We start from the raw sequence: 14,733 nt of genomic DNA, 5'->3' as shown, positions 1-14,733 counted from the left end.
AGAAATTCTTTTTTTACATGTATTACTTTGATTTTCTCATCGACTTGTATTCTATTTCATTTTATTACATGAAATTTGTTGTCGAGTTCTTCTAATTTGTCTGTTCCACTATTACTGCTATATAGAAAATGAAATTTACCCTTTTTTTCACATGTCTTTTGTATATATTTTTGTTTTATAATTTAAAAGACAAAGTTTTTATTTTTTCGCTTCTTATTTTTAATATAAAAAATAAGAAGTATCTAAGAATGTAAATATATTCATTGTACTATATTTGCGATGGTAACATATATGTAATTATACTTTCATTAGTTAGACATTATTAGGACCATAAAAGAAATAAATTCTTTCAAAAATTTTTAATAAATTTCTTCTTTGTTATTGAGGTGATGCCAAGAAAGGAAGTTGAAAATTGGTTTTTGCATTTTAATAGTGGCCTGTTTTAAAAAGTAGTTGGTGGGCACATTGAAGTGGTAACCGGGAGACTTAACTTTTTAGTTTAATCTTTGTCTCCTAATTCTTCCAAATTTGTGTTTCACATAAAAGAAGAAATTTTGTTATAAAATGGACTTCTTTTTCTTTTTTACCGGCTTTTCTGTTTTTCACTTAATTTTCAATTTTAGAGGCTTAGAAATTTGGTATATTGAGAACCAGCGGTTGGTTCCAGTGTCAAAATCAAGCCATGGAAGATTCTATACTGAAAGTACATACATAGTTCTGAATGTAAGATCTTTTCACTGTTTCACTATATTTTTTACTTTACCCTGCTGCTTTTGGATTTCAGCTTCACCATAATGTTATTTTTAGTAGTTTTCTCTTTTTTGTATGTAAAATTAATACCTTTTTTTGTGTTTATGGAAAAAGTCCAGTTTTTCCGAAATTTGGCACTCCTCAGTACGACATACATTATTGGCTAGGAAATGAAACAAAGAAGGTTGTTTATCCACTCTTGTTTCTTTCAGGAACATTTGTTTTAAGCTTTATTACACTTGGGTCTTCATCCCTTAGCCTTAATGCAGTTCAACATTTTCCCATAGACGTATAATTTTGGTGGAAAAACAAATATAGGAGAGGATGAAAATGGTGAACGTACGTGTGAAGAGTGATTATTTTATTGTAGTTGTGATGCTGCTTAGTTAATAGACTTTAAATGATGTAATTAGTAATTTGAGAGTGTTGTTGTCTATGATATTGAATTGATGATTATTTTAGTTATTGTTTAAGTGTTGTTTACTTTTATGCATTAAGGGGTAGGTTTTATGTTGATGGTTTTTTAATATTTGATGGCTTAGATGTAAAAATTTAGTAAAAAATTGATAATTAAAAAATTAGGATCAGCAATGGAAATTTGATCACAAAAATGCTTGGTTGTTAATTAGCGACCGATTTAGCGACTGAAATGTTTGTTGCCAAAATACTGGTCCACACTTAGCGACTGAAAAACTAGTCGTAAATTAGCGACCTAAAAGTTGGTCACCATTTAGCGATCGATTTACTCAGAGACTGATTTAGCGACGAAAAATTTGGTCACAATTTAACGACCGATTTTGTTAGCAACCGATTTAGCGACCAATACTCTTTGGTGAGGATTTGATAGCCTTGTTAAAAAGCCGGTTGCTAAAATTGGTCGTTAAAGTTTAGTGATCAAAGTTGGTCGCTATTTTCTGATTAGCGACCATGGTTTTAACGACCACCTAAATCGGTCACTAAAATTAGCGACCGATTTTCAAAAAAAAAAATCAATCACTATTTCGATAATTTTTTGTAGTGTATATTTATTTGATTTCAGAAACTGCTGAAAACTCAGAATTTAAACTTAGAAAGGTAATTAAGATAGTATAAAATCTCAATGTCCTTATGGTGGAAAAAGAATGAATTCGTTGAGTACTATCAAATAATACAAAATACCAAAATATTAACTACAACCAACTCCCATATATATAGTACATTCCCTCACAAATTCAATGTTATGTTTCTGAATTTGTTCATCAGATTCATGGGATGATAGTGGCATAGGCTAGGGAATACTGTTTTATTCCAAATCTGAATTGGGGGAGGATATAATAAAGGACTTTTACCCATGGTTGTTCCATCAAGCCAACATTGCAGCTGTTATTTTGATTGTTAATTATTATATATTTTGTCTAGAAACTTTAGATAAATTATATTTATATATTTATTTAGAATCTATTATATATAATAGAGATATGAAACTGATTTAGTTATTTTTTAAAATATCTTTTATTGTATATAATTTATAAAAAAATATTATTTGATATTTAAATCCAATACTCTTTTAAATAAAATACTTATCATATTAATTAATAATAATTATACATATTTAATTCATTAAAAATAAATTAATAGACATATTGCTATATCAATATCTATTTGGGACATTCTAAAGTGTTGGGGGTGGTGATCATCATGTGATGCAGATCATAGGTGTCGCAAGTGGAGTCTGACGCGTGGTAGTGTATAATGCGGAATAGAGCTCCGTGAATATAGTCAGTGTGATAGAGTGTTGGGTTTATTTCATTTTTCTGTTTATTGTTTCATATATTTAATTACTAATTAGTGATAATGAAGTATTTAGATTAAGAAATAGGATGGACTAAGGATTTTGGGTCATAATACTTTTGTTTTTTTTGGTATAGTACTAATTAAGATAGACAACTCTGCACTACCAAAAAATGGAGATAGGTTCCTGGCTTTAAGGTGGAGTATTGGGTGTTTTGTTCTTGGAGGGAGGCGGAACAGCAGGAACGTGGAACCCTAAGCCTTTGTGAGATACAAGTGGAGAAAAACATAGTGTTGCTAGCACGTACAAAATAAAAACTACACCATCTTCCCTTTTAATTAGGTTACGGAGGATCCTCTCAGTCCTAACCCTCTCTCTATCTCTCACCGAAGATGACCGTCACCAGCCTCAAAGTCATGTTGGCATGCTTCCCGATGTTGTGTTTGATTGCTTCTCGACGCTCATCTGTTGGAATCGAACTGTTGAAGATGCTTCCACTACAAGAAAATAAGCTTTCTGCCACGCTTTTAAAGCATGCTGAAAAGTGCTAAAAAGGGTGCCGACAGCTTTTTGCCACACTTTTTGAGCTACTGGCACGCTTTTGAAAGGGTCACATCCGCAAGCGTGCCGGTTGTTCTATCGCCACGCTTTTGTGGATCTATCGGCACGCTTTCTTTTTTGCCATGCTTTTGAAGCGTGCCCAGAATATTTATTTTGGTTATGCTTTTAAAGCGTGCCGATAGATGAAGATATGGCCACACTTTTTAAGCGTGGCTTGAGGCAATGAAATGAAGACGGTAGAGCTCCAGACGCAGTCAATTGCGGACGGCAGAAGGAGAATACAAAAGTGAAGAGTGATGAGAGTGGTGAATGAGAAAGTGATTTAGGGTTTGGGTGCGACAGAGAGAGGGTTGGGTGTGAGGGTTAGATGAAGGGCTGGGTGTGAGGGTTAGATGAAGGGTGGTGCGACGGCTTGCTGGGTGCGACGACAGCTTGCTTCTAGGTTAAAAGTGAATTTGGGAATAACAGTGAAGTGTATGAGCTGTTATCACTTCCAGCTAGGTTAAAAGTTAACTTAGAAAAAAGTTTGAAAAAAGTTTAAGTGTGGAAAAAAAAGGTGGAAAATCAAATTTTGAGGTGAATTCTATCGATACACTTTTTTGCAGGTGCCTAATTAAACACATCATATTGGCACGCTTTAAAAATGTCACCGTTAGAAGACAAATTAGTCACGGCTTTAAAGCGTGCCGGTTTCTCTCTATGGCTACACTTTTAAAGCGTGGCCAAAGCACAAATTAATCGTCACCCTCGTAAAAGTGTGCCGGTTTCTCTCTATGGCCACGCTTTTTAAGCGTGACAAAAAAATATGGTCAAATCACAAATTAGCTGGCACCCTCATAAAAGTGTGGCCATTGACCACTTTTGGCCATGAGTGTGCCGATAGGCCGTTTTTCTTGTAGTGTTCACACCGACGATACTGCACGCACTACTTCTCAGTGACGACGACCTTATACCAACGATTGAAAATGAGTTTCCTCTTCTTTTCTTTTTTTTTAAATGGTCATTTCTTTTTCTTTTATTTTTTGTTTAAAATGATCATTTTTTTTCTTGGCATATTTTTGGCACAATGTACTTTGATATTACTCTAGCTTTCAACGAGACCCAATTATCATTATCTTAACACAATTTAGTCCATCTCTACCAGAAAAAAAAGACCCAACAACCATACTTTTTCTGGAGTCCAATTCTTTTTCATTACACACAATTCCTTAAACAAATATGGACACCAAGTGGCAATCATATTACCTCTTAATCAAACTACACCAAATTCAAACCTCAGCTGATACTGATAGCTGATACTGATACTGGGATGAGGTTTAAGAAAATCTCAAAATATGGGTGTGTGAGTAATGTAATGACCCAAAAAACAAAAAAAAAAACAAATATCACACTAAGCTCAAACGAGAATCATGATCCTCCATCACAACAAATGAATAAACGATACTCAACCCAATCATCGTACATACACATGTTATTCTCATTGTGTGACACCTACTTTCAGCATCACAATCTAACCATCTTACAGACACGTATTATTCTTATTATGTGACACCTACAGTCTTATTATGTGACACCTACAGTCAGCATCACATGACGATTTACACTATCAGTATCATAGAATTTTTCTATCTATTTATACTAATTTTATATAAATATTTAACTATGACTAAGTCTAACTATTCATACTCTTATTCCACTTTGAGCAGAGCTTTCTTGATGGGCAAATTAAACCCATTGAAAATAAGAGTTCCTTACTCGGTTATCAAAAGTCAACGCTTCTTCTATATGCTTTGTAACATTATTACAAGGAAATCCCCTAGAAAAATCTCAAGAAATTACACACCATATTAAACACATATAATCATAAGCTAAGGAGGTACCCTCTACAAATATATATCCATTAAAATGTTGCACCACCTTCATCATTAATTATCAATCATTGTTATTAGCTATCACAAATCACCATCATCATGTGTTTGAGATCATTCAGGTGCAGTTTTTGCTGCATCTTCGTCACACTTTTCACCTTATTCCTGTGCTTCATTCTATCCATATTCCTATTTTGGATAATCATATCTCCGTCAAGTGTCAAATTCCAAGTAACCAATGCTTCCCTCACTCAATTCAATCTCACCAACAACAACACCACATTGAAATACAAATTCAAAGTCAACATCACAGCAAGAAACCCTAACAACAACGTGGTGGTGTACTATAGGAGGATCACCGCATATGCGTGGTACAAAGACAGGTATTTTGCTACCGTAAACTTGGCGCCATTTGATCAAGGCCACAAGAACACGACCCTCCTTCAAGAAGCCGTGTTTGAAGGACAAAGCTCGATTCGACTCGGGCCAAAGCAAATTGCTGAGTACAACATGGAGAGGAGTGTGGGCATTTTCAATGACTTGGCCGTCGATTTGGATGTTACGATAAGGGCTAAGTTTGGGAGGTTCAAGAGCGGCCGGTTCGATCCTCAGTTTGTTAAGTGTCGCCGGCTCAGGGTTCCTTTGATTTCGAATGCTAAACCGACGGCAACATTCAATGTTAGAAGGTGCAGTAGTCCTTATTTCTTTCAGGATCGGGATGATGAGGGATAGCCCCGTATTAAATATAAATTTTGAGTACTTGAATGTGAATTTGCAATTATATATGGCATAAATAAATAAATATAAGTATATACTAATAATGCCATATGTAGGATAAGCAGAAAAGCAAAAATGAAAATAGAAATCCTCGCGTCATATATATGTATCACTTTGATTTTGTCATCGAGTTGTATTATTCTATTTCATTTAATTAAATGAAATTTGTTGTTGAGTTCTTCTAATTTGTATGCATTATTTTTTTTTTATTATTCCTTTCGTGTGTATGTATATATATTGTTTTATGATATAAAAAATTATTTTTTTTCCACTTCTTATTAATTATTTTTAATATCAACAATAAAAATTTGTATAAAAGAGACATGCATAAAAATAATTTATATAATATTCTTCTTTGAGTTTTGGCGACAAATTAAATTAATAATTCATCCATAAATATATTATACATATCTAAGATTAAAATACTTAGAATGTAAATATATTCATTGTACTTCTCTTGCGATAGTACGATAATGTATATATATTATTCGTACACTAAAATTAGTTACTAATATATTTATATAAATATATGTATAATTTAATTTATTTTTAATATATATTTATATTTTAATATATATTTTATATTGTAATTGATATTTTAATAATTAATTCTAATATACACATAATATAATCATATATAATTATAATTTCATTAGTAAAAATGAATCTTTTAATTTTTTTTATATAATATTATAAAATATAGTTTCTATTATACATATTTTAAATAAGAAAATATATATTATATAATAAAAAGAGTTTAAATAATCTAATAAAATTTATGTATTTAGATCATTTTAAAATAATAAATTTTAAAATTAATTATTTTTATTAATATAACAATTATAACAAAAAAATCACACTTAATACTATCACTTAAAAAATGAGGAGATTTAATTCTTAAATAACGACAACCTAACACCAAAAGTATAGACTTAGCTATTCAAATATTTGGGCAAAAAACCATATTAAGCCACATGCAGAAAAGTTTAACCAAAATACGCCAAACAGAAATTTGTTTCAGCAATAAGCCAAGAGGCATTTTTATATAAATCGAACCAACAAGGTTCGAACTCTATTAGCAAGTAATTCGAACCACATTGGTTCGAACTACCACTAAAAAAATGTGAATAATTCGAACCGGTCAGGTTCGAACCAGGAGAGCATGTAATTCGAACCGGTTGAGTTCGAATTATGTGGAGATTAGTCAAGTGTAATAAATCGAACCAGGTTGGTTCGAATTATGGGAAGGGAGGTCGACTGAAGTAATTCGAACCAGGCTGGTTCGAATTACATGTACCTGGTTCGAACCAAAGAGAGGCTGATTGTTATAATTCGAACCAGCCTGGTTCGAATTACATGTATCATGGTTCGAACCAGGTTAGTTCGAATTAGTAGGAGTCAGAGCTCTATATAAACGCTGTAAACGTGATTTGCTCTCATTAGAGGACTTAATATGGCTAGTGAAGAGGAGAGTTTTGCTGTTTTGGTACACCACAGAGGATCCATGAAGAGGAAAACTCGGTCCGGAGTGAAGTTCACAGATAAGAATCCTCTCTATATTGTGGTGAATCGAACGACAAGCTATGATGACCTGGTTAGAGCTGTGCTGATGAAACTTGGCCTGGAAGGTGTGAAGCGGATTAAGAAGTTTTTCTATCGCATTCCAGTCACGATCCTGCACGATACGGTGAAGTATGATTGTCTCACGATTGGTAGTGATGAGGACCTCCAAGTCATGTTTCTTTGTCGGAGGCAGTTTCCGGAGGTCCGCACACCAGAGTTGCTGGCAAAGCTGGTTGATGTGGTATCCAGCTCAGGCGGTTCGAACCGGAATACCGCCAATGTAGCCACTGCAGCTGGCTCCAATTCGATGGCTGCTGTGGCTTCTTCCTCCGTCCCAGTTTACGAGCCAGCGGCCCAACTTGTCGCCTCTCCGTCATTTGCTGTTGATTTGAATGACGGCGTCCGCGACGAGGTAGGATCCTTTGATGTTCTGCCAAACGCTTTACACGGCGTTCCACCGGTTGGCGTCGGAGACGGAGAATTGGGTGATCCTGATGAGGACGACGTTGAGCCCGAAACGATTGAGGAAGATAGCGGGGACGAGCTTGTAGCGGCTGGGCCTGCATTGGCTGACGGTGGTTCTAGCTCTGGCACACAGCAGTATCCACCATATTTCTCTTCGCTAGACCTGGACGCCATGACGCATGAGGGTGCGCTAGGGCACCCTGTTGGATTCGGAGCTAGAGATGCGGAAGGGAATGCTGGTCTCACAGAGTTCCAAGTTGGTCAGCAATTCCAGGATAAAGATGAGGCCCTGTTAAGTGTGAAGACTTATAGCATCCGGCGAGGGGTACAGTACAAGGTGGTGGAGTCCGATCACCGCCGGTATGTGGGTAAGTGTTCCGAGTTCGGGAATGGTTGCACATGGTTGATTCGGCTAAGTCTCCGGAAGCGCAAGGGCATTTGGGAGGTCAAACGGTACAATGGCCCTCACACTTGCCTAGCCACATCCATATCAAGTGATCACAGAAGTTTGGATCATTCTGTGATTTCGGCGTTCATTATGCCAATGGTTAGGGCTGACGCATCCGTTAGCATCAAGGTGCTCCTGAACGCCACGGCAGCGCATTTTGGTTTTAGGCCGACTTACAGGAGGGTTTGGATGGCGAAGCAGAAGGCCGTTGGCCTCATCTACGGTGACTGGGATGAGTCATACAGCGAGATACCTAGGTGGGTGTTGGGTGTCCAGCTGACGATGCCTGGTACTCTTGCGGTCCTCAGGACGAGCCCGGTTATAGTTGGAGGACAGGTGGACGACTCTCAAGCTTATTTCCACAGACTTTTCTGGACTTTCCCTCCGTGCATCGAGGCATTCCGGCATTGCAAGCCGCTAGTCAGCATTGACGGCACACATCTATATGGTAAGTATGGGGGAACGTTGCTCATTGCGATTGCACAGGACGGGAACTCCAACATTCTACCTGTCGCATTCGCACTAGTAGAGGGTGAGAATGCGGAGTCGTGGACCTTCTTTCTCTCGCACCTTCGGCAGCACGTGACCCCGCAGCCCGGTCTGCTGGTTATATCGGATAGGCACAACGGCATCAAATCTGCGCTTGAGGCCCCGGACGGAGGTTGGTTACCACCATCTACGTACCGTGCATTCTGCATACGACACGTAGCGGCTAATTTCGCCCTTACCTTCAAGGGCAAAGACGCTAGGAGGCTTCTCGTGAATGCAGCGTACGCGAAGACTGAGGTTGAGTTTGATTACTGGTTTGATATACTGCGGTCTGAAGACCCGGCGATGTGTGATTGGGCGAACCGTATTGATTACTCCTTGTGGACGCAGCATCGCGATGAGGGGAGGAGATTCGGTCACATGACGACGAATATCTCCGAGTGTGTGAACTCAATCCTCAAGGGTGTAAGAAATCTTCCTGTAGCATCCCTGGTGAAGGCAACATATGGCAGGCTGGCCGAACTCTTTGTTCGCAAGGGGCGAGAGGCTGAGGCCCAGATGGGCACCGGACAGCAGTTCAGTCAGCATTTGGTGAAGTGTATCGAGGCCAACTTGAAGACGGCCAGGTGCTTCACTGTGACGTTGTATGACCGTGATAACTCCGAGTTCACCGTAGCGGAGACCACTCCGACTGGTACTTTCTCCTTGGGTACTTACCGAGTATCGCTTGCCTCCCGGACATGTGACTGTGGGTACTTTCAGGCGCTTCATTTCCCGTGTCAGCACGCACTTGCATGTTGTGCCTACGCACGTGTGAGTTGGAGCTCCTATGTTCACAGCGTCTATCAGATTAGCTCGGTGTTCAATGTCTATCGGATGGGATTCACACCACCAATCCCGGAGGGCTACTGGCCACCCTACGATGGGCCCACGGTGATTCCGGACCCAAACAGAAGGCGTGCGAGAGAGGGGAGGCCTAGATCCACAAGGATACGGACGAATATGGATGAGGCAGATCCAAACAGGCCAAAACGGTGTGGCCTTTGTCGCCAACCCGGACACACTAGACGTAGATGCCCACAGGTAGTAGCTGAGTGTCCGGTGCCAGGAACCTCTTCCCATGCTGACTCCACCACTGAAGGAACTGATGAGACGGTCCAGGGTCGGCAACAACATCGAACCTCAATACACTGTCCTGACGAGCGTCCCAGTATGCATGCCACTTCGGCATGGAAGAGGGGAACCATCGATCGCCGCCTCTCCCGTCCTTGGACATCAGAAAGTCGATGTTCAAGGCGGGACGCGGAGGGGCCTGTACCCCTCCAAACTGAGGAAGAACACGATCTATCTGATGCCACTCTATGACAGCAAAGTAGATCAGCGCGGTCACAGAGCGCCACACCGCCATGTGCCGAGGCTCCAAAACCTCCGGGTGCAACACCTGAAGTACGTCGGGGCTACTGTACGGCATCCATATAAACTGCAGAACAAACCCACAATTATCAGGGCAACTGTACGAGCCAAGTGTAAAATATTTAACTAAAAGAGCATCAGTTATTAATTAGCATACTAACCTCCCTGGACTGTAACCGGTCTATCCTAAGCCTCCATGCCCGCACTCTCGGACCCTTCTCGCTACCGGAAGGGTTGTAACCTGCCCATCTGCACCATACATATGAGTTACATATACAGATATATGTGTTTACATTATGCAACAGAGTATTAACATACACGCAATTCTGTAAGTCATATTGAAAAAGAATAGGCCCAGTATAGTACCTCGACGCCAAAGGCCAGCTGAAGGCCTCATATCCTGTAGGCCTAAACTGAGGAAACCGCCAAAAGATCCAAGACTGCAGTAGCTGGAGCGGGCCCGCTAACTTCACAACATGTCTGTTTGCCACCCTGCACATGCACCGGTACAACCAGGCCAGTGCTGCCGAACCCCAGCTGTACGTACCCAGCTCCTCCAGCCTCGCTACATATGGAAGCCATCTAATGTGAATCCGGTTGCCAGACTTGTCCGCAAATAGCTGCGTGCCCAGCAACATCATGATGTACGCCCGGACATATCGGCGAACAGTGTCATCATCTGCATCCTCAGGGCACTCACCAAAGGTCTCCTGAAACCAGGTGCAGTTCACTGCATACTTCTGAACCTGACTGGGAGGAGGTATAACTCCTAGCAACTCCTGGAACCAGACCCAGGGTGGACGGCCGCCATCGATGTATATATGAAACTCTGACAGGCACCCGCTCACGTAACGGCCATCGACTGGCAAACCCAGCTGGTATGCCACGTCCTGGAGTGTGATCGTGCACTCTCCGAACGGCATATGAAATGTGTGCGTCTCGGGACGCCATCTCTCCACGAATGCACTGACGAGCGCCTCGTCTAGCCGGAACCACCGGTCGTTCAGCCTTGCAAGATGGTATAGCCCTGCCATCTGCAAGTATGGAACGTATCTGTCATCAAGACGCATGCCCTGCTGCCGCCTCATGCTCCTAATGCATCGCTCGGGCTGCGCATGAAAAGAAACGCATACTGAGATATATAACTACACAGGTTTTACAGTAAACCGGTTCACATAAACCGGTTTACAGTTAACCGGTTCACATAAACCGGTTTAAAGTAAACCGGTTTACATAAACGGGTTTACATAAAACGGTTTCCATAATCCGGTTTACATTTACCATTTCGCTAAATTAAACAGCATAACATCACATGAAAGATAACTAACTGGAAAACAAACCCTAAACCACACAACTAAACCGCTAGCATATACCACAATTAACGAGAGCCATTAACAAGAAAGAAATTCAATAAACCGGCTTACTTAAACCACCTAGCATTAAACAACTACCCTAAACCACATATAAAAACCGCTTGCAAAAACCGCTAACAAAAACCGCTAACATAAACCACCAACATAAACCACTACCAAAAACCACTGACTTAAACCACTAACAAAAACCACTACCCTAAACCACCACCCTAAACCACTAACATAAACCACTAACTAATACCACTAGCTTAAACCACTATCATAAACCACCTACATAATCCCCTCACCTAAACCACCTACATAAACCACTAACATAAAGTACCGTCTAACCAGGATACAAAACCACTAAAGCACAACTAACGCTTGAATCAAAAATATTTCCGTACTAACCTCGTCGTTGATGACCCCGGCTATATGAGCGACTCCGTCCAACCGATATAACTGTGCCGGATCGTCCCCCATCAGCAGAGTAGTCCGTTCAGGTCTTCCTCGGAGAGAATCTGGGTCGTTTTCTCTGAGATTTTGTGGGGTAGGGGTGAAGGGATAATGGTTCGAATGAGGGTGATTCGAACTCCTTATATACTCGAATCACACCTAATTCGAACCAGCCTGGTTCGAATTATGAAGGAGTGCATTAGGAGTAATTCGAACCGGCCCGGTTCGAATTACATGGAATCGATTTCAAAGCATAATTCGAACCAACCTGGTTCGAATTATGTATGAGAGAAGTTCGAACCAGGGTGGTTCGAATTATGTATGGGAGGAGTTCGAACCTTATTGGTTCGAATTATTCAAATACGTACAACACTAAATCGAACCAGGTTGGTTCGAATTATGAAGGAGAGCAATTCGAACCAGCTTGGTTCGAATTATATTAAAATACACTTTGGCTCATTGCTGAAACGAAATTGGATTTGGCGCATTTTGGTTACACGATTCTTGCTTTGGCTCATTATGGTTTTTTGCCCCAAATATTTTCCTCTCAATCATGGTTTCTTGTATGGTCCCAATGAATCATTTTCAAGGCTACAGAAAAGTTTGACGTTGACACAACTAAAGCTATGGAATGTCAAATATAATATAATATAAAAAAATCAAATATTTTAAAAATATTGATATTTTATTAATTTTAATCGTTAATTTTAATTATATATAAAAAATTTATATAATATATTAATTAAAATTATTAAAATATTAATATTTTTAGTATATTTAATATTTATTTATTTATTTATTATTATTTATAATATTTGTCAGAATGAGATTCGTGACATTTGTTATTTTTTTAAACAAAAAACTTTTATTTCTCAACATTTTAATAAAGTTAATATAAATTTTAATTTATTACATTTTAATATTTGGTCCATTTCAATAAAATTCTATTTATATTTCTATTAAGAAGGAATTACTTGTTAACAGGGACGGACATTAAGAGGAGGGGCGAGTGGAAGCCTCGGCTCCGACTCCGGCTCCCAGCTTTTTAAAAAAAAAGATTAATAGTAATAAATTATTAGGTATGATTTAATTTTTTAAACAATTTATTTAGTATTTAGTTTAATATAAATAAAAGTCTAATCTAACTTAAATATTAATGATTTCTAATATCTAAAAAGTAAGTAACAATATTAAAAAAATCTGAAAAGATATTATTACTAATATTTTTAAATTAAATAAAATTTTTCAAATTTCATAAAGTGAATTTTTTTTTCTTCGTGTGAGCGTCCTTCTTGATTCATTTGGTATTAATTCTCTATGTTTCAACTACTACAACTGAGAGATCTTTTTTAACTATGAATGTTGTGACGAATAACTCAGAAACAAAATAAAAGATTGTCTTTTAATTATATTAAAAAAAATTGCTGAAAATTTTGACACAGATTCTATTATCGATGAATTTTATGATACGAAAAATCGACAATTTCGTTAATAAAAAATACATACATATTTTTTGTATTTTAAAATATTTTCTCTATCGGTATATTTTTGTAATAAATTTTACATTATATAATTATTTGCATAATTTTTTAATATTATATATGTTATTGGTCCTCCCATAATAATATTTCTAGATCCGTCCCTTGTTAAGCTTTTCTACACTTTTGTCATCATCTTTAAATCTTTTCATTTTTACCATGCAGCAACTACGGACTGATGTAGCCATCTAATGTATTTTGTATCAAATCTGCAGAGTTATTTGCAAACATCTTCACATTTTTTGTGTTTATACAATTGCCTACGAGGCTCTAAGTGAGACACATTTCACAAATGCAATAAATTTTGACAAAACAAAGTCATTGATTTTCTTCGTCATATAGAGCAAGTGAATGTTTCTTTAATCCAAGGTCCAAATATCCATGGGTAACAAAAAATCAAGCGTTGATTGAACTAATATTGATTTGCATATATGAAACAGTTTGCTTTTTTGTATTTAAAGTATGTGTCAACTTCATATGAAGCTTCATCTAACTTGTTCACATTTGATGTTATTCTATATTCATTTGGATTTGATAATTGTGCATTTTATCATTTATAAATAGAAAATATGGAATTTGAGATAAGAACCTGATATGCATGTTTATCTCTGAATTCTAGCTTTTTAATCTTGCAATTGTATTTGGGGTATCTTTTTTATTCCGTTTTGCTTCCATCTTGAAAGTTTTTTAATGCTGCTAGTGCTAAACCAATTTTTATTGTGCTTCTGATAATATGGCTGCAAGCAGTTGTAAACCACAGTTTAAAATTCAATTCAAACCAATTAAAATAACATAAATTAACTTGATAATGTATTCAATGTTAAAACGTCTTTCATTTAGGATTGGGACCTTCAGTGTAATAAAATGACAAAGATATGAAAATACAGTTTAGATGCTAATCAAGTTAAAAACACCTAAATAAAAAATAAAATCAACATTGGAAAAATAATTCGATTGGTCCTGATAGCTAATTATATACTATTAAGGTTGCAGGAAGATTTGGTGAATAAAATTTTAGAGCTTAGTTTGTGTGTATGCTTTAAATTTTTTTCGATGTGTATTTGTTTTATAATTTGGATTTTGAGGTTTAAGACTAATGTAATAGTATACAGCAAAGACGGAAAATAATGATGATTAATTGGCGGCTGTTAATCAAACCGTTGCAATTTGACAAGATAACGGCCATTATGATAGCAGTTTGGATTTCTGCTACAAAAAGAACTAATATAGCGGCGGTTAGTTTCCCTCCTGCTGCAAATCAAACCAAGAAGAGAGCCAACGG

At 37.7% G+C, this 14,733-nt stretch overlaps 1 protein-coding gene across 1 annotated transcript; it reads left to right on the top strand.

The window, feature by feature from the left end:
- The first annotated feature begins 5,052 nt into the window (after nt 1-5,052).
- Nucleotides 5,053-5,682, top strand: LOC107641110 (NDR1/HIN1-like protein 10). The gene has a single exon (XM_021102761.2). It carries the CDS (start codon nt 5,053-5,055, stop codon nt 5,680-5,682), a length of 630 nt encoding a protein of 209 aa, XP_020958420.1.
- Nucleotides 5,683-14,733: the final 9,051 nt, after the last annotated feature.

Source organism: Arachis ipaensis, chromosome B5, assembly GCF_059453495.1.
Source record: "Arachis ipaensis isolate K30076 ecotype BB chromosome B5, ASM5945349v1, whole genome shotgun sequence".
Classification (NCBI taxonomy): Eukaryota; Viridiplantae; Streptophyta; class Magnoliopsida; order Fabales; family Fabaceae; genus Arachis; species Arachis ipaensis.
Note: the sequence above shows the minus strand (reverse complement) of the source record. Positions and strands in the feature narration are given on the sequence as shown.